General features: G+C 41.3%; 1 protein-coding gene across 5 annotated transcripts in view; it reads left to right on the top strand.

The window, feature by feature from the left end:
• The window catches only part of usp24 (ubiquitin specific peptidase 24), a 195,274-nt gene that overhangs the window by 24,856 nt on the left and 143,707 nt on the right, over positions 1-26,711 (top strand). For all 5 annotated transcript variants that reach the window (XR_005945485.1, XM_041207988.1, XM_041207989.1 and 2 more), the window contains exons 2-13: positions 3,224-3,389; positions 4,240-4,307; positions 4,685-4,828; positions 8,580-8,702; positions 11,555-11,590; positions 13,296-13,361; positions 13,935-14,000; positions 14,203-14,277; positions 15,291-15,449; positions 18,912-19,026; positions 20,796-20,899; positions 21,374-21,481. Coding sequence is in view for 4 of the 5 variants with exons in the window: in XM_041207988.1 (XP_041063922.1) it covers positions 3,224-3,389; positions 4,240-4,307; positions 4,685-4,828; positions 8,580-8,702; positions 11,555-11,590; positions 13,296-13,361; positions 13,935-14,000; positions 14,203-14,277; positions 15,291-15,449; positions 18,912-19,026; positions 20,796-20,899; positions 21,374-21,481 (1,230 nt within the window). In the remaining variant the exon portion in view is untranslated. The remainder of the gene's footprint in view (positions 1-3,223; positions 3,390-4,239; positions 4,308-4,684; positions 4,829-8,579; positions 8,703-11,554; positions 11,591-13,295; positions 13,362-13,934; positions 14,001-14,202; positions 14,278-15,290; positions 15,450-18,911; positions 19,027-20,795; positions 20,900-21,373; positions 21,482-26,711) is intronic.

The following is a 26,711-nucleotide window of genomic DNA, read 5'->3' on the forward strand; positions in this document are numbered from 1 at the left end:
GAGTAAAAGTCATACATTCTTGATTTGAATGAATCACATATTCTAAACCCTTGAAGTGGCAAGCTCACATTGACCTTCACTCTATTCCACTCCACTAATGCACTGTTTTCCTTTTCTGACCTCTATTGTTGTGTGTGTGTGTGTGTGTGTGTGTGTGTGTGTGTGTGTGTGTGTGTGTGTGTGTGTGTGTGTGTGTGTGTGTGTGTGTGTGTGTGTGTGTGTGTGTGTGTGTGTGTGTGTGTGTGTGTGTGTGTGTGTGTGTGTGTAAACACCCTTCTCATTGTGTTTGGTGTTACTGCTGCCTCATTTGGCCTAGACTACATTCTTTGTAATTGAGGAAATTGCCTAACCATGGTTGTTACTGAATGGTGCTCCAGGTGGTCCCCTGTAAGGTGCCTGACTAATCCAGTGTGTATGGAAATTGAAGTACAAAAAAAGAGGAACACTGTTAAGTATGATGGGTTAGCTTAACTATTCAGCTAATCCTGAGAGCGGCATCGTCTGCCTGCATTGGTGGTGGGTGTCATGGTGGGTGTGAGCGGACAATATGGCAGGAAGGCCAAAAATTGGTTTCATGCTGTCGTGAAACCAGTTTGCAACCGTCCGCTGCGTCCGTCAGTGGCGGGCTGCGTTTCCCATCGTCAGATCATTGTAATACATCTGCATATCATTATAAGCCCAGCTCGCCAGAATCATCCTCCCACATCAAATTTACCACCCACATCGGCAGGTAAACATGCCCTTGTGGAACGTGTCCTGACACGTGTGACCTGCAGAATTCGCTACTTAGCGTCAGGGCCTTGCTCACGCTGCGGGCATCTAAGGAGTAGATGGAGCCTGACAGCAACAGGACACTGGAGGAGCATCCATTGCATGCTGGGTGGATTCTCATGGATATGGCTCCACAGCAAAACAGCTCACGGAAGGTGAAAAATTACTGTGAGGGTCTGCTTCAGGACACAGTGTCCTTGCCATGGTTTGCTGCAGATGATCATCAAGGGGGTAGAGAGGAAGGTCCAGCTGTGAGTGGGAGAGGAAGATATACCAGGTGGATGAGAGAGGAAAGTCTAGGTTTCACTGGGAGAGAAAGGTATGTCGGGGGGGTTATGAAGGTGGGGAGGAGGGGAGGGGTGTGTGTGTGTGTGCGTGCGTGCACGCGCCAGGGGTATTTCCAGGTCACTGGAAGGGCGGGGTCTGTGGAGTCTGCATTAGCGGCGGGTGCCACCGACTGCCTCCTGGGGAACAAAATAAGGGTGCGCATGGTAGGAAGGAATGGTGAGAAGGTAGAGTGAACCGGTAGGGTGGGAGTGTTGGGGTGCGAGGGTATCGGTAGAAGGGACAGCAAGGGCGGTTGTTGGGGACACTGAGGCAGGCATGGACCCTGGGGGTGGGAAGGAGGAGGTCAGAGGTTAATGTGAATGGGGCTGGGATTTTCAGGAAGCTAGGGAACATGCACTTTTATCTGGACATTCCTGAAAGAAAAGGGTTGTGGCTGGTAGGTGACAGTGGGGAGGTGGAAGGTGAAGCGGTGGTGGGGGGGGGGGGTCAACAGTGTTGGGGGAAAGGGCATGGGTGACTGGGGAGAGGAAAGAATGGGGGGAGCTGAAGAAGAATGTTGATCACACCATGCTTGCAAATCTGAAAGTGAAAAGAGACCCGTGGTAGGCAGGGACAGGTGCTGCATGGTAGTGTGACCGGTAGATGGGTGGAGATGCAGGTCAGCTCAGATGGACAACTGAAAGGGAACCCCAGTAGGCAGCATTGAAAATGCTCGGGACACAGATGAGCTTGATGGGGGAAGGATTCACGTGTGGGAGAGTGCTTGCATGAGGCTCTGAAAAGCCCTGCCACACGCACATTTCTTCTTCCAGAATCACTCGTGGCCTGGTTATGTGCAGCTGAACTGTAGTGGGGCAGGCGGATGCAGGGGGAGGACTTGCAAGACCTGTAAATGAAGCTGAAAGACACCATTGCACATTATTCAGTGAAAGTGAATATAATCAGATAATAAAGTGACAAAATGTGTTTACCCGTGCACCAACTGTGAGCAGAATTTAACTTTTCTAGGCCTAACACTTCTAGGTGCTGCCCTGACATCTGCAGCAGGAGTGGAGACAGCCTGTGCGATTGTTGGCCCTGTTGCCCCTGATGACTTCAGCATGGGTCCTCTGGGGAGCTGAGGCCTTGGGAGCCCCAGCTAGCTTTGGCTGTCTTCCTGTGGGCCAGCTGCTTCCTCTGCGGTGATAGAGGACAAGTTTGAGGGGGTCACAGGCAAAGGGGACTTGGAGGGAGCGGACAGCCTCTGAGATTCCTGAGTGGATGACCCAGGGGTGTCCAGCTGCCGCTCCTCCTCCTTTCAAGTACCCGAGGGCCCTAGCCTGACTCATTGAGGGGAAGGAGCACCTGGAGGGATGTCGAGGTGCCGTTTCCCCTTCGCATTGCCACTGCGATGGAGTGCAGGCCTGCGTACATCTCCACGTCCTGCTGGAACAAGTTCTTTATGGTGTCTGCCATCCTTCCCATGGAGACATCCATACATGCACATGTGGGTACCACTTCTTCAGAGAGCAGACGGATGCACTTGGCCTCGCATGCCACTCTGTTGAGAGCTTCCAACAGGTCTGCGTGATTTTCCGCTGCCTTCTGCTGACTCTGCACGATGGATTGGAAGGCCAAATCCAGAGGTCATCATCTGACTCAGACCTCAGCGATGCCTCTCCCCTGGCAGTCCCCCCATGTGTCAGGGAGCTAGGCTGAACTTGTCTCCTTCCATTGCGGATACATGTCTATGCGGTGACTTCAGATTGTGAACCTGAACCTGCTCTAGATCTAGGTCCCACCAAGGTGTGTGTCTCTGCGCTGGTTGAGGGTGTGGGTAAGTGCTGTAACGGGTCTTCCAGGCTGCTTATTTCCAGCTCTTCAATAGAGGAGCTGCCCTCTTGGCTGGAGGTGAGGACCTAGATATAGCTGAGAGACTGGCTGGCTGAGGGTGTCATTTGCTTGGCAGAGCTCCCCGTGAACCAAAATGGAGATGTTTTTATTAATTATTTATAATGGAACTGAAGATTAACTTGTTTTTAAGTAGTAAATATTTATATAGTGAGCTTAATGGCAGAGGAGAACATTTTTACAGTTTTGCTGGTAATACTAGGAAGAAGGAAAAATGAGAAAATTATCAACTGTAATAGTTAATTTGTGTTAATTTAGATTTCTTTTGTTGCAGAGGAGCAATGATGAGAATGGAAACTGCTCAGGGAGCATCGAATTTCCCACCACAAATCTTTATGAATTGGAAAGTCGAGTGTTTACTGATCACTGGTCGATTCCTTACAAACGTGAAGAGTCATTGGGCAAGTGCCTGATAGCATCCACGTGCCTAGCACGGCTTGGTAAGTACTGCAAGGATTCAAGGCACCAAGTTACAGCAGCTTGTCTGCTTCCCTATACGTGAGACCAGAAATAATTTGCTTGCTAGCACAGACCATATATGGAGAATGAGAACTGGGGAAATAGGGCAGAACAGGCATTTTCTGCTTGTGGTATCAACCAGTAGACAGGTAACCTTCATGTTAGAGAAAACTGATCAGATTGTGGGATTAAAAACACATAGTTATGTAATGGAGAGTCTCTCCTGCACACCCCTGTGGCAGACTGGCCATTTGCCGAGACTGGGAATGCGGGGTGGTGGGTATAGCGAGACTGTTGGTTGTTGTCAGGAATAACTTAGTCTTTAAAGTAGGAAAACGTCCATGACTTGCAAGACTAAGCATCCTTTGTGCTTTCTTGATTGTCTTGTCAACTTGCCCTGCCCATCCATATAAATAAGTCACTTGCTGAGGTATCAAGGTAACCCTAGATAACCTTGTTTTTATGTTGGAGTGAAATGCCTTGTTTCCAAGCGTTTAATTTAGTTGGGAACTGAAAGTACCCTTGCCAAAAAATATCAGAAGTGGAATCACCCTGATGTTATCTGTGCATTTGACAAATTACAGAGTGGAAGAGGTCTAGGAGCAGGCCAATTACCTGGTGACAGAAATGGGACATGGTTGAGAAAATTGTTATATTTAGTATCTGAGAATCTGTCCTCTACTTTTCATGCAATGGTACATGAGTTAGATTTTAAAGCGGTCAGGCAGGTGAGAAATCCCCACATTTGTCCCCATTAGACTGACCAACTTTGGCTACCAGAAGTTTTTGTTATCCTTGCCTTTCTCTGACTTCTATGTCTGATCACTGCAGGTCTTGCTGATGCTGATGAAAATTGCAAACGATTTACAGATCGATGTATGCCAGAAGCTTTTAAAAAGGTAAGGTAAAAGAAGCATCTTAGACACTCAGATAATCAGCATAAAACAAATTTTATCTGCATCCCAACTTGTAGGATTGAACTATGCTTTGTACTCTGATCTTTTCCAAATACTTTGTAAGAATGTTTTCAGGGTGAGGGGGAGATGCTGATCTGATAGTGCATCATTTTGTGTGTTACGAGTATTGCATCACTTGAATGATATAAAACTGGAGAAAATTGTGAGCATGTACATGAAAGTCTTAAACTTATCAAATTATTATTTCAGCTGCTGAATAGACTGCTAAATGTATTACTTGACTTGTCACTCAATTTTTTATTGCATTCAACAGTTAAACCTGCAGGGAATGTAAATTATTTTGCTTGGTCTTTTCTCAGTTACTAACATCAAATGCTGTCCATAAATGGGGTACTGAAATCCATGAGGGAATCTACAACATGGTGATGCTTTTAGTAGATCTGGTTGCAGAGCGAATCAAACAGGATCCAATTCCCATCGGCCTTATGGGAGTGCTCACCATGGTATGTAGACAATTGTAGCATCCATAAATATAGACATCTTGGTTTTCTGTAGGTTGCTCCGGCTTTGTTCAGTACAGTTGGCTAAACCATAAAAGATTGAGGAATTTCAAGTGCAAGTTGCACCACCAATCAAGCTTCTGAATCTTTTGTGCAAAAATGTACCAGAAACACAAAACTGGCCACATGAAGACACTAATAGACATGTTTGAGATTTTTTGTTGAAGCTTTTCATCTTGCAGTCATCAGGGCAATTTGCAAGAATACCAAATGTAAAGGGAACAACAATTTATACTATTTGAGAAGAGTGTGCTGATTGGTTGGCAAGTGGACTTTGGTAGAGGCGATGCCATGGAGAATGCACCAGTTGATGGTGACTGACAGTTAACTGTCGAGCATTGTTTGAAATTTAAACCAGGTAGCTTAACTCTGATTGATCATGGTATTATCCTGAGGAATGAACCAGTGAATGACTGTCACTTAATTTGGGGTTCTTACAGTCCCACACACAATAAGATTGGTCTTATTGGCAACCTTGTAAGTAGGGCCCAGGCCATTTGTTCACCATACAAGCTTAATGCTGAAATGGGGTATATCAAAGGCATCCTGCAGGATAATGGCTGCCCTGATCAGATCATTTTGCGCTGAATATCACACAAACTCATGAATGGGCCCAAGGCCGTCACTTTCAGCCCTGAGAAGTGTCCAGCCTACCTCGGATTACTGTGGGAGGGCAAGGTATCTAAAAAAATTGAGCAACAGGTGAAGCTAGCTGTTTCATGCTGCTACTATGCAACAGCAACACGAGTGGCGTTCGCCACTAACAGGATGCTGCCGTCAAGCCGAAAAGACGTTCTGCCTGTCATGCAAATGAGTAATGTGGTATATGAATTTCAGTTCCAGTGTGATACTAGGTATGTAGACCATACTTCCTAAAGTATGATCGTATTGAATGGCACGTCCCTTCCATTGTCCACAATGGGCAAGTTACAGACCATACCCAACCAGCCCATACTTACAAGACACAGTGTCCAACTTTAGATGTGATTCCGTGATTGGACGACGTTTGCCAAATAACACTCAATATGCTAAGATTTACGCTGACAACCAATTTAAGATTGTCATTCGGGCTCTGTGTGGTGCATTTGCGTGTACTGGAAGCTACATAAAATAATTCACAGGGTCTTGTTCTTTACAGACAGAAAGAACATAGACACACATTGTGCCTGTTTCAACTAAACAAAATAAGTCAGGGCCATTGGCTGACTCGTTCCTCAGAGCATGCCTTGACCAATCAGAGTCAAGCTGCCTGGTCTGTATTTTAAACAATGTTTGGCAGTTAACTGTCAGTCACTGGTGCATTCTTCTTGCCAATTAGAGTCCACTTGCCAACCAAGGAGCACACTCTTCTTGTATAGTATAAATTGTTGTTCCCTTTACATTTGGTATTCTTGCGAATTGACGGAAAGCTTCAACAAAAAATGTCTCTTTTCAACAATGCTCAAATCCTGTACAACCAAATGACTATCACTAAGAAACTAATTACCTTTTATCAGTGTAATTGGTTCTATGTTTTTGGAGTCGCTTTTAGTTGTTTAAAATTGGGTTAAACACAAGTGGTAGACTAGACACTGACTAACCCATTCTCAGTTGCATTAATATCAGTACATAATTTTACCATTCTTAAATACATCAAGGAATTTGGTTATTTATGAGAATGGAGTGTGTGTGTGTGTGTGTGTGTGTGTGTGTATTTGGAAACATGAAAAGGTTAAAGGTGTTAAGTTTGAGGTACAAGTAAATAGGTTAGATCCAACATTTGCATTTTAGTTAAGTTAAGAGGTTGTTGACAAGGGTTTGCGTTTCAAAGGGGTGTGAGAACAATGGGATGAATGGGGAAAAATGTATAATAGAGTTACTGTGGATAGCTGTTGAGGTAGAGAGAGCTAGAGGTAGCTTTTAAGTTGGATGGCTGTCGAGCTGTTAAGCTGGGGTTGGCTACAGATAACTGGAGCTGTTGAAAAGTCTTGGGCTGCAGCAAGTAATTTGATTCTGAAGTGAATTCCATAGCAAAGGGAAGAGAGTACAGGTCACGTGGTACACCTTTATCGAAGTTACAGCAGTCTGCCTTGTGTGATATTACTGGATTCCATATTTAAATATCTATTAGGGAGCGTTACCTTGAAAGTGTTACTTATGGATTAACCAAGTAGAGTGTTTTGGGAATGTTTTGTAAGACTAACCATAATTCTGCAATTGTAACCTTGTGTGCTTAAGTTTTAATTTCTTAATTTTATAAACCCAAAAGTGTTACTGGACCTCTTAACTGCTGAGATTGGTATGTCATCTTCTTGCTATTAGAGTACAAAAAAAAAATTGTGGCCCGTAAGCTATGTTTCCCTTTGGTTTGCACAGCAATTAACACCGGCTGTGGTCATAGCATTAATGCAAACATGTTTTCTTTTAAAAATTACGTTCTGAAGAGCACTGTCCAATTATGCTGGTTCATGGAAGATTTTGCATTTGGCAATATCCAGATGTGTTTGAGTGGAAACTTGAACCATAACTTCACTTTGGAAACCTAGCACAAATTGATGATTGCACCTAAAGCAGAGTCCCTGGCCCTGATGTATTATATTATGACCTAGTATTTTTTAGGCCATCAGATCTTATTTGCAGGTTGCTAAAATAGTTAAAAAGGCAAATGGGTCCTCAGCTTTCTAAGTGGAGGCATAGAGAGCAAAAACAAAGATGTAATGGTGAGCCTTTATAAAACTGGTTCAGCCTCAACTGGGTTATTGTGTCCAATTCTGGGCAGCAGTCTTTCTGAAGAATTTGTAGGTTTTAAAGAGAGGCTGCAGAAAATATTTAAGAATGGTTCTGGGAATGAGAAGCTTCAGATACATGAATAGATTGGAGAAGCTGGGGTTGTTTTTCTTTGAGAAGAGAAGGTTGAGAGGAGATTTGAAAGAGTTGCTCAAAGTCACGAGGGATCGAGAGTGAGTAGATGGGCAGAAACTTCCCATTGGCAGAAGGGCCAAGAACCAGAGGACACTATTTCAGGTGATTGGCAAAAGAAGCCATGGCAAGCATGAGAATTTTTTTATACAGTGAGTGGTTAGGATCTGTAATGCACTGCCTTAGTGTGGTGGAGTCAGATGCAATTGCACTTTCAAAAGAAAGTTGGATAAGCACCTGAAGAGAAATTTGCAAGGTTATTAGGCAAAATCAGTGAATAGGACCAGCTGAGTTGCTTTTGCAGAGTTGACATGGATATGATGAGCCAAACAGTTTCCTCTGCTGCAACTATTCTAGCCACTGATGTTTCTGGGTGGAGTATATTGAAATAATTTCTTTCCTCTTTGTTAATACTCCTTTAAAGTTCAGCCAACAACAGAAAGTTATTTAATTGTTATCTGTAAAATTTAGAGGAGCTGAATTATGTTATGTTCTATTTACCGTGTGCAACACAAAATTGATTCACTAAATAGAAGGAAAATCTAGTCCGGTTACGCCAGTTCTTTCAGTTTGTAGACAGATGCAAAAGAATATACATGAAAATCTGTACAGAGAATTGCAACCAGTAATGGTGCTGAAAAGGAGGAAGTAAATTAAGGATTCAGAGAATTTATTTTCCGCTTTAGTATTAATGCTTTGACGTTTTGCCACTCTAAAATAATTGTGCCTTGCATTTTTAAGTGACTCTAGTTTATACCTCACATGAAATGATAATTAATTTTGTTTTGATTTCCAGGCTTTCAATCCAGGCAACGAGTACCATTTCAAGAACCGAATGAAAGTGTGCCAAAGGAATTGGGCAGATGTTTTTGGAGATGGCAAAATGTATGCCATCTCACCACCAGTCAATCTACAGAAGGTGCGTTGGACAGTATTGCACGTGAGGAAGTAAATGGTTGTCTACTCAGACATGGGCCTGAACCCTCGGCTTGACGAGCGGGGGCAGGGCCCGCTCGCTGAGACATAAAATGACGTGTGGTGATGTTGAGCGGGCATGTCGATGTCACCGTGCGTCACTTAGATTTTCAGTTCGGTAGGGGCGCAGCCGAGTTGGCTGTGCGCCAGCCGAACTATCAAAGGCCTATTAAGGCCATTTAAATATCAATTAAATTAATAAACTGAGCTGCCTGTCCAACCTTAAAGTTGGCTGGCAGGCGAAGAGCCCAGGCTGCCTTTGGGCGGGATGAAGATTCATGAAGTGTTTATAAATTGAATAAAATTTTTAATAAAAATTCATTGACATTTCCCAGCTCATATGATGCTGTCACATGATATGTCTTAATTTTTTCTTTGCTCTATTAAAATTTTGGGAACTTCAACTAATCTCCCTGAGGCAACTCTGTGCCTCAGACATTTTTGTGCTCTTTCGTGCGCAGGCGCGAAAGAGAGTGGGCCCTGACTTGGAACCCCCCGCCCGTACAGGGAGCGCTCAGCGCTTCCAGGCGCACGTCACGCTGGGCGGGCCTTAATTGGCCCGCCCATGTAAAATGGCGGTGCGGACCCGATTGGGGGTGCTGATCTGGTCCACGCCCGCTCCCACACAACCCCCCTCCCCTACGGGGGGGAAAATTCTGCCCATAAGCTCTAACTTGGTACTGTATGGTTCAGAACGTGATGCCACTCAACAGCAATATTACGGCAAATACAAAATATGGGAATGGCTATTCAGTTTGACTATTTTTAAAGTTATAGGTGTTTGACTAAGTAAGACCCAAGTTGATCTCTAAAGGGCTATTAGTCCATGGCGTGATTCTTTTGACTTATAGGCCTATTTCTCTACCAGACTGAAGACATGGGCAGGGCTGAATGTAGTACTGTGTCTCCAAGATTTCCACCTTTTTTCTCCCCCACCCCAACCTCTGCAGACTTCTATTTTTTATACTTAATTTTTCAGAAACTATCACTATGGAAATATCCAAAAGAGACCTGGGATGAGAGCAGGAAGGTATATCTAAGTTCACATTGCGCACACATGGACTTGAGGCTACAGTTGTCTGGCACTTCACTGATGTCTTATGAGGAAAGGCTGGACAGGCTGGGCCTGTATCCATTGGAGTTTAGAAGAATGAGATGTGATCTTATTGAAAAATATAAGATCTTGGGGGCTTGACAGGGTGGATACTAAAAGGATGTTTCCCTTTGTGGGAGAGGCTAAAACTCAAGAACACAGTTTAAAAATAAGGGCGATCCCATTTAAGATAGAGAGGAGGAGAATGTTTTTCTCTAAGGGTCATGAGTCTTTGGAAATCTCTTCCCTAGAGAACGGTGGAGGCAGGGTCATTGAAAATTGTTAAGGTAAAGGTAGATAACCTTAGATTCATGCCTAACAAGAGAGTCAATCAGGGATAGGCGTAATGTGGAGTTGAGGCCAGAATCAGATCAGCCATGATCGTATTGAATGGCTGAGCAGGCTCGAGGGGCCGAATGGCATATTCCTGCTCCTCATGTATGTTCATATTAAAGCTATCATTTGACACCTCCACATCACACCTTGTTGATAAGGTGTAACTAGGTTTTTAATGGTGTACTGAGTTCATAATTCTGTTGAATAACCTCCCTAGCCCTGGAAAATTAATGTTATGTTTGTGTGATGTCAGATTTCTCCATTATGATAATTCCATAGTTTTTAATGTAACAAATGATTTTTAATGTCAGCTTTTGACAGATATGGCTCTATCTTTATTTCATGCTGTTTTTTAAAAAAAAAGGTTTTTAATCCCTGGTTTGCTTTCAGAATTATTCAGTATGATTGGTTGCTTTCCCTGCTTGATGACATTACTGTTGCTGGATGCCAGGAGATCCCTTTGACTTGGCTCTAGTTTCAAATTAGCATCAGGAAAGGTGAAATCCATACCACGGAGATCACTAGATGCTGTGGTAGTTTTCTTTGAGGTTGATGGCAGGTGCCTTTGATTTGCTGCCGGTTGCAAAATCTGGGCCAATGCATTTTATTATTCTTTAGCTAGTTGTGAACCACCAAGGAAAGCTGCTGCTTATTCTGCTTGTGTTATGTCAAATAATGTGTGAACATTTACTCTTCTGTGTCTCTTCATACTGCATCACCAATTTCAGAGGGATGGTGTGGTATGTTTGGAATCCAACCACTTTCTGGTGACATTTTTCTGGTGTCACTCAGTAAAACTTGTTTCTGTATTGTAGTTTCCACCTTGCATTTAATCCCTTGTCACCAAATAAAAACTGCTGATAGAGTTTACTAATTGCCATGGGAAAAAGCTCTTGAAATTGAGTATACGTGATACAGTAATAGCAGAGTTCATTCAGTAGCCCATGAAGCAATATTTGTTTTCCATTGCTGGCTAGCCCTGATTTTTTTTTTGTTCCATTTATGTGCGGGACTGGGCATTGCTGAAAAGGCCAGCATATATTGCCCACCCTTAATTGCCCTTGAGAACTTGGTGGTGAGCCACTTTCTTGCAGTTCATGTGATGTAAAGGCACTCCGGCAGCACTGTTAGGGGAGGAGTTCCAGAATTTTGGCCCAGGGATTGAAAGGATCATGATACTTTCCTAAGTCAAGGTGGTGTGTGACTTGGAGGGGAACTTCCAGCTGATGGTGTTCCCATGGCCCACACTGTTCTTGTCCTTCTAGGTGGTATAGATTGTGAGTTGTTGTTTTCATTTTGTCATATGGTTATTTCATGAGTTTAGCTGATTATAATTGACTTTTTTTGCTTTTATCTTGTTCTTGCAGGAACCTCATGGATGGCTTATAGATCTGGTTAATCGGGTAGGTATTCCACTACTTTACATGGTCCCCTTCCCCCACCCACCTCACTTTTTTTCATATATACTTGTCAGATTGCAAATGAACCTAAATGATACTGTAGCCCTGTATATGTATTGTAAATGATCTGGCCATCTTACTGTATTATTTATTCTTATATAATGAACACTGCAGGGAAGGGTACAGAAGGAACATTGGACTTCTTATCAGGGCAATGCGAAGGTGGTGTCGAGGAGAGGGCCGTGGCAGAACTGCTGAATTGTTGTTTTATTTGCTTTTGCCCTAGAAACTTTTTAATAATACAATGAAGGAATAGAAACATAGAGACCAATGAAGAGAAGGAGGCCATTGGGCTGATTGTGCCTCTGCCAGCTCTTTGAAAGAACTATTCACTCCCCTGCTGTATCCTCATAGTCTTGCAATAGTGCAAAGCTTTAGGAAAATGAAGGTAAACAAGGCCCTGGAAAACTCAAAAGTTTCTTTCAAGGGCAGTGATAGAGTTGACTGTAGATGCTGTCATCAATATTTTTCAGAGTTCATTGCAATAGTTAACAGGATCATTTGGAGGGACAAATGTGATACAAGATAATCAACTTTGGTTCAAAGGGGGAGGTGGTATCTTGAAGATAGAATTTTGTCCAAGGTGACATCAAATTTGAAGGAGTGGCCTAAGATGCTAATCAGCAAGCCATAATAAGTGATCTGGGTTGACTGGATAGCGGGGCGCCAGCTGACATTCAACATGGATGAGTGTAAAGTCATACATTTAGACAGAAGAGGAAAGAATGTAGATTCCATATTAAACAGCGATCTGCTAGAAATAACAGGCAAGGAAATAGATCCGAGCATTTTGGTGAGTAGATTTTAAAACTGTCAGTTGAAGGTGGTGAAGAAATAGAGTAAAATCTTGAAATGTATAGTGAGTGCTGTTATGTTGAAATTGTTTGGCCTTGAACGTGGAACATCTGGAGCCCTCCATGTCAGTTTTGGTCTCCACATTACAGGCAAGATTTAGGGGCAGGTTTTTCTGGTCGGTGAGCGGGGACAGGACCCACTCACCGACACATAAAATGATGTGGGGAAACATCGGGCGTGCGTCCGGACATTGGCTTGCGCGCCTGCTGAACTGTCAACGGCCTATTAAGGACATTAAAAAACTAATTAATTTGATTGATGGACATGCCCATCCAACCTTAGGGTACCTCATATGTACCCAGTATCAATTGGCCTTGATGGTTTTCATATCCTTGGACTGTTCCAAGACTGAGGAGGTTTGACTCCGCACCTTAGCAGAACCAACTTCTCAGTAACATAACAAGAGGCTTTACTGTCTTCTCCCCTACCTCTTAACTATGTTATAAACTACTCTTCAGGATTATACCTTTGTAAATGTTTCTTTATGATATGGAGCTTGGAACTACATAGAAAAACTTCAACCTTAACAGCAAAGGCATTGGAAAGTACAAACTCTGATAAAACATCCAACAGAGAGGTTTGGTGCCTGCATGTGTCCAACTGATTCAGTGTCTAATAGCTATCCATGTAAGTTACTCCCAGATAATGCTAGAGTACAATGTTATGGTTGGTTAATTAGAGAAATTGGCTTCCATCTAGCAGCTCCACTCTGTATTTTAACTTTGTTTTAGAACTACAACTGCATTAAACGATTATCATCAAATTAGTTGTTGAATTATATTTTATTTTCTAGTTTGGAGAAATGGGTGGGTTTTCAGCAATCCAGCTGAAGCTTGGTGCAGAAGACATAGAAACTGCAGTAAGTAATTACTTTCAAAACAATGTAATGGAAACCTTTTCTAGGTTATTTGGATGCACTTTAAACAAGTACATTTTAAATGCAGTTTGTATGGCAATCTTTTAAATCTCTTAACCCCTTCTTGTGGTAGATAGTTTACGATTAATTTACTATTTTGATAGTTCTCCTTATACAACACATTTCCATCATCTTATAAAACTCTGCTTTGAAATTGTCCACTTACCAAACCCTGTGCTTAGGACTTTTTTATCCAATGCCAATTAAGTACAGTGCAGTGGTGTACATGAATGCAAATGTACATTCCATTATTGTGTATTGCTCCATATTTCATATTGTAACTGGGTCTACCATGATGCTACCATGCTGTTAGTATCAAATCTTAAAAACTTTGATTGCAAAGCGCTATCTGAAGGGGAAAACATTTTATTGATATTTTGTCATAATTTTTTTCACTTTCCGTTACTAATAATTGCTAAAATGATGGAAACTATAGACCTAATAGCATTGCATAAACCTGCTTGGTTACTATTGGACCTACTTCTAGTTTAAACCTTTATTGCGTTTTTCCTTTAGGCTGTGTCTGCACTGGTGCAGCCTTTGGGGGTATGTGCTGAATATCTAAATCCCACAGTAGTACAGGTAAGCAATACCAGTAAAATCTTCAGTAGAATAGTTAAAATAGAAATTGACTTGTAATAAATGAGGAAAATTGAGACTGCATCAGCTTTACACCAAGCTAATTGCATAAGTTTTTTTTAAGGCCCATAATATTTGTTCCAAAGTAAATGTAGTGAACTTGAAATAAAAATTTAATATTTTTTGCATTTTTTTTCTTTTGCAGCCCATGCTGGACCCAGTTATTGATAAAATGATTCGATATGTACAAAGTTTAGAAGAAAAAGATCTGAAAGACAAGGTAACTTCATTAGATTTTTCTGAGTTGCCTTCATTAAAGCAAGTGTTCTGTCTCCTTGCTCTTAATCTCTTTTCTAACATTTTAAAAAGTCTGGATTTTCTTCTTGAACCTTGAGGTATTTCCCCAAATTTGTAGTGTGCACAGACAGTACATACCCCTACTTTCAGCTACTGAAACCCGCATCCATATCTTTGTTACCTCTAGACTTGATTACTATGATGCACCTCTGGCTGGCCTCCATAAACTTGAGATCATCGAAAACCTCAGCTGCCCGAGCCCCAACTCAGAACAAGACCCATTCACCCATTGACCTACGTTGACTCCCCGTTAAGCAATGCCTCAGTTTTAAAATTCTCATTCTTCGTTTTCAAATCCATTGCCTCACCTCTCCTCTTTAATCCCCTCTAGCCGCATAACCCTCCGAGATATCTGCGCTCCTCTATTTCTGGTTTCTTGAGCATCCCCAATTTTAATCATTCCACCATTGGTGGTCATTCCTGCAACTGCCATGGCCCCAAACTCTGGAATTCTTTCCTTAAATCTCACTGTCTCTCTATCTCTCTCTTTTCTCCTTTAAGGGGCTCCTTAAAGTCTACCTCACCTGGTCTAATATTTGCAAATCAATGTCAAGTTTTGTTATATATTGCTACTGTGAAGCACTTTATGGCATTCTATTCCATTAAAGGCATTTGATAAATACAAGCTCTCATTTATGAATCTCAGCCATATTCATCATGCTGAAACTGTCCTGAGAGCAGTGAGATTGCATCTTAATGCCCAGATGTAATCTAGTTTGGTTCCCCATGCAACACTTGGTACAGGTTAACTTGTAGGCTAACTGTAATTCCTAAGTGTCCCAAAGAGTAGAATGGCTCCACCAAAGGTATTGTGCCCAAAGAAGAGAGAGGGCCAGCTTTCACTTGTCTTGCATGTTACAGCATAGCACGTTTTTAGCCCTTGTTTTGAAAATTGCAAAAATTTGTTTTTAAATTTCTGTTTCCTGTCCAATCCAGAAACTTGTCACCATTCCAGAGCTCCTCTCTGCCATCAAATTATTGTGTATGCGATTTCAGCCAGAGTTGGTAACAGTAGTGGATGACCTCCGTTTGGATATACTCCTGCGCATGTTGAAAACTCCCCACTTTAGTGCAAAAATGAATTCACTGAAAGAGGTAACATAATTCATTGTTTTGGTGGCTTTATAGTTTTGACTACTACTGGATTAGTGGTTAGATTGACCTGAGATTCTGAAGATTTGAACTATTGAGCATCGATAATTACATTACAAGTTTAGGCAGAGTAGCAAGTGATGAGGGGCCTGCAGAGGGATATAGACAAATTGGGTGAGTGGGCAAGAACTTGGTAGGTGGAATATTATGTGGTAAAGTATGAGTTTATTCATTTTGGTAGGAAAAACCCAAAAGGTAGAATATTTTTTGAATGGTGAGAAATGTTTTCATTCATGTGCAAGGATGATGAAGTTAGCGTGCAAGCACTTCATGCAATTAGGAAGCTAACTGGTATTTAGCATTTGTTACAAAGGGATTGGAGCATGAAAGAGTGAAGAAGTCTTGCTACAATTATACAGGGTATTGATGAGACCACACCTGGAGTACTTTGTGCAGTTTTGGCCCACATAACGAAAGAAGAACATACTGTCCCTAGAGGGAAATGAAGGTTCAATAGACTGGTTCTTGGGATGAGGGGAATTGTCCTAGGAGAGATTAAGTAGCCTTGGTCTATATTCTCTGGAGTTCTGAAGAATGAGAGGTGATCTAATTGAATTGTAAAAAATCCTTAGGGGTCTTGATAGGGTAGGTGCTAAGAAACTGCTGGAGGATCTAGAACATGAGGTCTCAGTCTCAAAATAAAGGGTCAGCCATTTAGGACAGATGAAAAAGTTCCTCACTCAAAATGTAATGAACCCTTGGAGCTCTCTACCTCAATGAGCTACAGATGCTCAGTCATTAAGTAATTCAAAGCAGAAGTCGACAGATATTTTGTTACTGAGGTGTTAGGAACTAGATATAGTTTAAGTAAGTTGTATTTGTGGGTGTTAGGAATAAGCTGTAATTTTAAGTTTTTCCTTCAAGTTTAAGTAAGTTATATATTTTATTTGGGAGTTAAAAGGGTGAAACGTGGGTCTAGTTTCACTTTAAAGAATGTTGCCTACAAGTTTGTGGCTAGCTTGTGTACCTTCATTTTTAATGAGTCTTGAAGTGGTTTAGGGAAGTTAAAACAAAGTAGAAAAACTGGGCTGTTGCCTAGCAACATGGGGCCCACAGACCCAGAAGCAAATAGCAATTTGAGTTCAGTTGGTGATTATGCTTTAAGGTGAAGGGAGCAGAGTAAATCTCTAGCTGAGCATACTAGCAGATTGCTGAGGAAAATAAGTCTGAGATTCTTAGGTGAGTTAAATAAAGTTAAAGTAGCAGTGAATGTTGAGTGACTTCTGGATTTCAAAGGAGATACCAAGTTGTTAGCAGTCTACTGAGAGAGAAAACTGCAGGGAGCAGGTCTTAAAGGAAAAGGAAAATGGTCCCAGGAGGCCCTTTAAGTTAAGTCAAAGGACAAGGAAAGGAATCCGAAACAAGATTCTGTTCAGTGGAAGTGAAAGCTAGAAGCAGAGGGAAAGGCTTTGATTTGGAGAGAGCCTCAGGAAGCCGACTCAAGGCAAAGTAGGCTTGCAAGAAACCAGAAGATCCGAGGGGACACCAAAGGTTGGTGACTCCTAGTTATAGGCATGTGAAGCAGTGGTGTTCTGTTGGCATGGCTGAGCACCTGAGAGAGAGAGAGTGTGTGGAAGGCAAAGCTTGAATGTATTTGGTGATCCAGGGAACAGGAACGTCGGAAAAAGAGTTTGAAACCCTGGAGGTGGACCTTGGTGGAAGGCATCTGAGAGACGGTGCCGTTTGGGAGAAGATTCCAAAGCGAGTTCTACAAGAGTGGAGATTGGAAACCCCTCAAGTTCTGCCAGTTCAATGAGACTGGTTGGCACAAACGACAAGTGTTTGGGGGTGGAGTTGATGGGAGATCTATAGCACCTATTTGGGATGCCATCTGTCACTTGGTTTCAGAGTATGGTGTGTCTGACTACAGATCGCCTATTGGTTTACATGGACTGTGTAGTTACTGTGAATACTTGAGTATAAGATAGCTATTGTAACTTGTGTCATCCTTACGAATCTATATTTATCTGTAAAGGTATAGCTGTGGGTGAAGGAGTATTGTAATATTGTTCATCCCTTGTTGAATAAATGTTTTATTCTTTTGTTAAAAGTTCAGCTGACTTCTGTGACTCTGTTCAGTAGCTGCCTGACATGTTTCTAAACAAAAAATAAAAGTTAGGATCTATCAAGCCAGGGTCTACTCGAGCATCTGACTTGTCCAGTAGTAACATCAGCTGGGAATCATAACAAAGGGATGTGGGATAATGCAGGAGCGTGGAGCTGAGATAGAAAAACAATCATGATCTTGTTGAATACAGAGCAGGCTAGATGGGCCAAATGGCCTCCTCCAGCTCCTGTTTCTTATGTTCTTCTGGCACATGTCAACTGAACACTAACCGCCAAACGACAGCCACCGTTATTCCTGCTGTTTCTGCACGTTGTAAATTAATACTTTGCCACATGATAAAGTTGTCATGATTTTAGAGACAAGCCATATCTTCAATTTGCTGTTGTTCTTTGACAAGATAATTGAATTAGCAGATGAAGGTTATCCAGTGGGATAATCTGTACTCATATTTTCATTAATAAAGGTGTTAGATCTGAATCTTTAAAGTAGGTTGTATCATGAAATTTATGGTAACTTAGGGACCTGATTTAAAAATTGGCTAAATTATAGAAAGCAGAGGGTGGTAGGTGAACAGGTTATAGTGAATGTTGGAATTCAGCAACATTGTTTGTAATTCTGATTCAAACACAATGTACAGTTTGTACCAATACTTTAATGATTCTGTTCAGAGATAGTTGATACTAAAAATCTTCCTGTAAACACAATTTCTGCATGAATAATTAAATATGCACAGATTGCTGGTATTTTGCACACGCAAAGAAAATCAATGAAGTGGGTATGGAAAAATGCTTATATAAAATCAAGAATTAAAATTGTTAATTATACAGGTGGCGCAGCCATATTTTAGTAATTTATTTTCACTAACAATTTGGTCATTTCAGAATAGACTGCCAGTATAGTGTTTAAAGTACTAAAAGCAAAACGGACAGTGTTTATAGGCAGAAGAGAGATTTGAGCTCGTCAATTGAGGCGTAAGTAGGTCAATGTGCTTCTGAAAGAGACTTAAAAAATGAATTGAATTGGCTGATTTGTCTTCTCATTCTTTTGTTTTTTGTGTTCTTTCAGCTTATATCAGCATTTTTCTCATTCCAATGGGAAATTGCTGGATTGACACTCAAAGCATCAGTGGCAGTTTCAACTCATCAAATTATACCAAGATTAATGGTCATAAATCTGAAGTTAGCTGTATAATCTGCATTGAATGAAATGATGCACTTATATATTTTGTCTGCATCTTGTAGCATAGGTTAATTTTTCCTCCCTCCTGTCAAAAATGAGACAATTTTTTTGAGAAGTTCATTCAGAAATAACCAGAATATTTCCATCTTATTCCTCAGGTTACTAAACTGATTGAAGACAGTACCTTATCCAAATCTGTGAAAAATGCAATTGATACTGACCGGTTATTGGACTGGCTGGTAGAAAATTCCGTACTGTCAATAGCACTTGAAGGTACAGTAGATTTGAGGGGAAATTAACAATATGTAATTTAGACTTCTCAACCTGCTGCAATTGCACCAACTGGTGTGTCAGCAATATCTGTATTGAGACCTTTATTGAGGATGATTTACTATTTCCCTTTTTTAAAAAAAAATTCTAGTTTGTGACTTTTGAATTTATACACATGCATACACTTTGGGGTGTCTATTTTCTGATTGAATTGTGAATAGGTTGCGAATTATCATTGCAATTAAATGTACCTTCAGTCTCTATGGTGGAAAAAATTGGCCGTTTTTGTAAAATCAACTAAATCTCTAGAATCTAAGACTCGGAAATCTTTAACAGTGAACGATTTCAAAAATACCGACTGATTCTCTAGCTAGTGCCAGCAAATTCAGCTTAAATTTTAATCAATAAGTGGAAATTTAAAGCCTGTTTAAGTTACTGCTATGACGGAGAGGTGTACAGCTCGGTAATGTACTAGTGCTTTGTACCACAGTGAGATTGCTGCTACAATACCCAAATACATATATTGTGCCGAGACATATTTATATATTGGCAGCGTCATGGTAGCATTGTTAAAAATGATAAATAAAATCCATCTTTCTGGTGGTGTATGTCATTTAGCTCTCATAGCAGCACCACTAGTGAGGAGTTTTATTTCAATATTTAGGTGACATGCTGGGCCATGGGATTACAGATTATAGTTGAATACAGTTGTGCTGCTGATGACCCAGTGCCTCATGGATGCCCTGTTTTGGATTGTTAGACTTGTTCTGAATCATATAAACGTAGAAAATAGGAACAGGAGTAGGTCATTTGACCCTTTGAGCCTGCTTCACCATTCAATATGATCATGGCTGATCCTCCATTTCAATGTCATACTCCCACTCTCTCCCCATACCTCTCGATTCCTTTAGAATCTAGAAATCAATCTATTTCCTTCTTAAATATACTCAGTGACTTGGCCTCCACAGTCTTCTGTGGTAGAGAATTCCACAGGTTCACGGCCCTCTGAGTGAAGAAGTTTCTCCTTATCTCAGTCCTAAATGGCCTGCCCCGTATCCTGAGACCGTGACCCCTTGTTCTAGACACCGCCCCCCCCCCCCGCCCCCCCAACCACCCCCCCTGCCCAGCCAGAGGAAACATCATCCCTGCATCCAGTCTGTCCAGCCCTGACAGAATTTTATACGTTTCAATGAGATCCCCTTTCATTCTTCTAAATGTCAGTGAATACAGGCCTAGTTGACCCAATCTCTCCTCATAAGACAATCCTGGCCATCCCAGGAATCAGCCTGTTGAACCATCGTTGCACTCCCTTTATTTATGGCAGGTATATCCTTTCTTAGGTAAGTAGACCAAAACTGCACACACTACTCCAGGTGTGGCCTCACCAAGACCCTATCCCGTGGAGTGTGGTGGTAGTGCCACAACACAATGGAGGGTGTCCTCAGTGTGAAGGTGGGACTTTGTCTCCACAGGGGCAGTGTGATGTTCATTCTTACCATTATTGTCACGGGCAGATACATATGTGGCAAGTAGGCTTTTTCTGTGTGTTTGTTTTCTCATCACTTGCCACAGGTCCAGTCTGGAAGTTGTGCCCTTCAGAACTTGGCCAGTTCCATCATTAATGATGTTGCAGAGCTACTCTTGATGGGCATAGAAGCCCCACACCTAGAATACATTGTCTTCTGACTGGATCTGTTTAAGTATGCTAATTTAGACAATTCCATTTCTATGCCACATTCAGAAAAACTCAATTTTTTATTTAACTTCTACAGGAAACATTGATCAAGCACAGTACTGTGATAGAATAAAGGGAATTATTGAACTGCTGGGCAGTAAACTCTCTATGGATGAACTTACCAAGATTTGGCGCATTCAGGTACTAAGTAAAGCTGGCAATGATTTACATATTACAACCGGTTTCAAGGAAGAGGAATTTTTGTTTTTGGTGGATTTAAGTCCTAACCTAATTTTTCAGATGTTTTGAGAGCATTGCATAGCAACTATCACACGTCATGGAGTTGAATCCAGGAAGGCTGCTTTGAAGTGTACTGATGTGACTGAAAAAGTCACAATATTGTAATTTACTTAGAGCTAACATTAGAAGCTATTTGAAGAAGTGATTTAATGGCTAAAATTTATGCGAACAGTGGTATGTTAAAATTAAGTGCGTTGTTTAAAATTCCAAAGTTCTTTTTTATGTGGTAATAGTAAGGTTGTATTTTATGTGGTGAGAGGGTGTCAGAGAGATGAACATATTGCAGCAAAGGACAGATTTATTGTGTTTAGGACAGATGTACTGTGACTTGAAGACGATGTAATTTAAAACCTAATAGCATTGTTTTGTATTAAGTCAGGGCAATCTTCAACTGTCATTGAAAATATTCACACCATCATTGCTGCTGCTGCTGCCAAATTTAACAGTGATCAGCTGAACCACCTTTTCATCTTGATACAAAAGGTGAGTGCCCAGCTTGTTTCAGTGCCAATTTTTAAAAAAAAAGGTCATATGCGCTTTTGATAAACTGAGCAGAAGATGGCAGATAGAGATGAATGCAAGAAAGTGTGAAGGAATGCACATTGGGAGAGTTAATACAAAAAAAAGTAGACTATAAATGGTATGATTTTGAAAGTGTAGAGCAGATAGTCCTTACTGTCCATACACACAAATCCTAAAAGATGACATAGCAAGTTGATAAGATGGTTAAAACATGTTGGTTACTTGTGTTTATAGTTAGAGGCAACAAATATAAAAGCAAAAAGATTGTGCTAGAACCTCTTAAATTACTGGTTAGGCCTCAGCTGAAGTATATGGATGATCCTGGACACCACACTTCAGAAAAGATGTAAAGGCCTTAGAAAGGATACAGAGGAGATTTGTCAGTAGGCCACAAACGATGAGGGACTTCAGTTAAGAGGAGAGATTAGAAAAGTTAGAACTGTTCTCCTTGGAACAGACAGGTTATGAGGTCAAGGTAAGAGGTTTTGTTAGAGGATAAAGTATTCTCTTTGCTCAGTGGGTCATTAACCAAAAGTCATCGACTTAAAACTGTTATGATATAGCTAATGGCAAAGGCCGGGTTGTTCAAATCCCAGAGGGAAATTTGAAAAATTGTCACAATTCATTTTTTGCCATTTGTAATTTCAAGATGCAGATTTTGAATTCAGTAGGAATAAGACCACTGAGTCTCGTGGTTTTTATATAAAAACAAATTAAACATTTATTAATTTAACAACAAACTAAACACACACACATGGCTACAAATTACTACTGTAATAACTTTTTAACAAATCCCCAAATTAATCACTCCCAGGTAAATCTCCACTAAGGCAACAGCAGCCAATAGACTTTAAATAGACACCTGGCAAAGCACATTTGACCATATGAATTCTAAATGAGATTCCTTTGCAAGTTGGTTGGAGGCGTACAAGCTGGTTAGGTCTTAAATGCCTCTACCTTATACATACAAACTCCTTTCTTCATATACCTAACTTTCCCTTTGAATGTAAATTTTGCATTGTATCTTTTGTATCTAGGTCTTTTACACTTAAGCTCTTCTAACAACAAAACCCCTTTCATAGCACCAATTTTATTAGTTAGCTGAAAAAATAAACACATTGTTTGGCTTCTTCTAGCTAGGTGCAAGATTTTACCCATAGTCTTGAATGGATTATTGAACAAATGCAAATCAACACTTTACTGTTCACCCATTTAACATCTCTAAACTACTATACATCAAAGCACCCAGACTAGCTGGCTTTAATCCAATTAAGACACACACTGATATGCACCTAGGCACAGACCCCCACTAGAATTCTATTTTAAAAAATAATTTCCAATAACATTATAGACATTAATCTCGACATCTCCCTCCTTATTGAAAAATGAACCATCATAATTCTTAAAGACTGCTTCATTTTTATTAACCCATCTTACATGCTCTCCTATACTTAACTATATATTTACGCTACCAGATGGGTACATTAACATATATACACAAATCCTTGGTATCAGAGAAATCATTCCAGTTCAATGTCCAGGTTTTAAAATGTCCAATTTTCCTTTAAGCTTCAAACTCTTAATAATTCATCTGCAAACAGGTCCTCTCATCCAGCAACGTGTATTATCTGTAGATTAAATGGTTGCAGTAATAAGCTCCACCTGAATAGTCTTGCACTATTGTCTCGAAATTTGCCCAGAAACTTTAAAGGATTGTGGTCTGCTTAAACAATTGTTTCTGACGGATTGTTTGCCACATAGGTTTCAAATTGCTGCAATGCCAACACCAAACCCAAAGTCTCCTTTTCAATCATTGAATATCTTCTCTGCTGTGTATTCAACTTCTGTGAAAAATACCCTTTCGGTTTTTCAAGTCCAGTGTTGTCATTTTATAACAGTACGGCTCCAATGCCAATGTCATTTGCACCAACAGCCAACTTAAATTGCTTGGCATAATTGGGTACTGCCTCAACTTGTGTCATAGTTAATACAGTTTTTAAACTATCAAATGCCTTCTGACACTCCAGTAACTTCTTGTGTTTTAATAGTTCAATCAGTGGAGCAACCACACTGTTAACATTTGGTACAAATTTCCAGTAAAATCCGCTCATGCCCAGAAATCTCAGAACTTCTCGTTTTGTTGTAGGTACTGGGAAATCCACGATAGCTTTGACTTTCACATCTATTGGAGCCACCTCACCATGTCCAGTGGTATGGCCTAGATACGTAACTTGTGCTTTTGCAAATACATTTTTAGCCAAGTTCATCACCAAATTAGCTACTTGTAAGCAAGAAAATAATTTTTCCAGATGCTGTAAACGCTCATCCCAAGCCTGACTGAAAACTATTAAGTCATCAATATAAACAGCACGATTGCTTAGACCTACAATTACTTTGTTTGTCAGTCTTTGAAATGTTGCAGGTGCATTCTTAGTACCAAATGGCATGACTTTAAACTGAAATAGTCCATTTGGTGTCACAAAAGCCGATATCTCCTTTGCTCTCTCCGATAACAGTGCTTACCAGTATCCTTTTCGCAAGTCGATCGTAGTGATAAATTTTGATTGTCCCACTGTCTCAATATAGCCCTCCAACTGTGGTATAGGATGTGAATCCGCTTTTGTCACTGCATTCACCTTTCCGTAGTCCACACACAGTCTTTGTGTTCCATCCGGTTTCGGTACCAGTACAATAGGCGAACTCCAGTTACTGCAACTAGACTCAATGATATCATTTTGAAGCACAAAATCGATTTCTTCCTGTACTTGTGATAATTTTGCCGGATTTAGTCTATAAGGATGTTGCCTTATCAAAGACGAAAGTGCTACAAACACAAGTACAGCTAAATCCGTCCTGCCCAACTTATTCCCACAAATATGTTTGTGTGACTGCACTAGCTTTTTGAAATCACTTTGACAGTTGTCTGGAAGGTAACTAAATATTACATTTAAATTTTCAAGTATCCTCTCATTATCCAATTTGATTAGAGGAAAATCAGTTTGAGTCTTGCATTTCTACTTCTTTCTCATAGAAAAGAGGTGAAATATAAGCTGGATTAAGGGGGGGTGGGACAAGTAGAGCTGGATAGAGGGCCAGTGATAGGTGGAGATCACCAAAAGATGTCATAGACAAAAGGACAAAGAGGTGTTGAAGCTGGTGATATTATCTAAGGAATGTGATAATAAAGGTACAGATAGCCCTAGTGAGGGTGGGGTGAGGGGAAGGGATTGAAATAGGCTAAAAGACAAAAATAAAACAATGGATGGAAATAATTTAAAAATAATGGAAATAAGTGGGAAAAGAAAAATCTATATAAATTATTGGAAAAAAGGGGGACCGGAAAGGGGGTGGGGATGGAGGAGAGAGTTCATGATCTAAAATTGTTGAACTCAATATTCAGTCCGGAAGGCTGTAAAATTCCTAGTTGGAAGATGAGGTGCTGTTCCTCCAGTTTGCGTTGAGCTTCACTGGAACAATGCAGCAGGCCTAGGATGGACATGTGGGCATGAGAGAGCAGGGTGAGTGTTGAAATGGCAAGCGACAGGGAGGTCTGGGTCATGCTTGCGGACAGACCGAGGGTGTTCCGCAAAGCGGTCACCCAGTCTGTGTTTGGTCTCTCCAATGTAGAGGAAATGGCATTGGGAGCAGCGAATGCAGTAGACTAAATTGAGGGAAATGCAAGTGAAATGCTGCTTCACTTGAAATGTGTGTTTGGGCTCTTGGACGGTGAGGAGAGAGGAAGTAAAGGGGCAGGTGTTGCACCTTCTGTGATTGCATGGGAAGGTGCCATGGGAGGGGGTTGAGGTGTAGGGGGTGATGGAGGAGTGGACCAGGGTGTCCCGGAGGGAACAATCCCTGCGGAATGCCGCGGGGGTGGGGGGTGAAGGGAAGATGTGTTTGGTGGTGGCATCATACAGGAGTTGGCAGAAATGGAGGAGGATGGTCCTTTGAATGCGGAGGCTGGTGGGGTGATAAGTGAGGACAAGGGGGCCCCTATCATGGTTCTGGGAGGGGGAGGAAGGTGTGAGGGCAGATGCGCGGGAGATGGGCCGGGCAAGGTTGAGGGCACTGTCAACCACCGTGGGTGGAAAACCTCAGTTAAGGAAGACATGACAGAGGAACTGTTTTTGAAAGTGGCATCATCAGAACAGATGCGACGGAGGCGAAGAAACTGAGAGAATGGGATGGAGTCCTTCCAGGAAGTGGGGTGTGAGGAGCTGTAGTCGATGTAGCTGTGGGAGTTGGTAGGCTTGTAATGAATATTGGTGGACAGTCTATCACCAGGAATTGAGACAGAGAGGTCAAGGATGGGAAGGGAAATGTCAGAGATGGACCATGTGAAGATGATGGAGGGTGGAAATTGGAAGCAAAATTAATAAATTTTTCCAAGTCCTGACGAGAGCATGATGCAGCACCAAAGCAATCATCGATGTACCGGAGAAAGAGTTGTGAGAGGTGGCTGGAGTAGGACTGGAACAAGGAATGTTCCACATACCCCATAAAGAGACAGGCATAACTGGGGCCAATGTGGGTACCCATAGCCGCACATTTTATTTGGAGGAAATGAGAGGAGTTAAAGGAGAAATTGTTCAGTGTGAGAACAAATTCAGCCAGATGGAGGAGAGTAGTGGTGGATGGGGATTGTTCGAGCCTCTATTTGAGGAAGAAATGGAGAGCGACCACACCATCCCGGTGGGGGATGGAGGTGTACAAGGATTGGACGTCCATGGTGAAGAGGAGGCGGTTGGGGCCAGGGAACTGGAAATTGTTGATATGATGTAGGGTGTTAACTTACTCTTGGTTACTTTTTGTAACCCAGTTAGAGTTATATCTTCTACTTCCAAAAAAGATTCATGCATGGATACAGCCATTTTTGCAGTCACACCACTTCTAAAAAGCCTCACCAACTCCTGAATTCAAAGCACTTCTTGTACTCATAGCCTTGAGATTCACAAATTCCAAACCAATCAAGGAATTACAAATATATCCTGCCAAGAGCCCCCATGGTAAAGGCTGAGTTGTTCAAATTGCGACTTGAAACTTGAAACAACTGTCATAATCCATTTTTGCTATTTGTAATTTTGAGATGCAGGCTTTGAATTCAGTAGGAATAAGACCACCAACTCTTGTGGTTTTTTTTATAAAAGTAAATTAAACATTTATTAATTTAACAAGTTAAACACATGCACAT

This window comes from Carcharodon carcharias, chromosome 16 (genome assembly GCF_017639515.1).
Source record: "Carcharodon carcharias isolate sCarCar2 chromosome 16, sCarCar2.pri, whole genome shotgun sequence".
NCBI lineage: Eukaryota > Metazoa > Chordata > Chondrichthyes > Lamniformes > Lamnidae > Carcharodon > Carcharodon carcharias.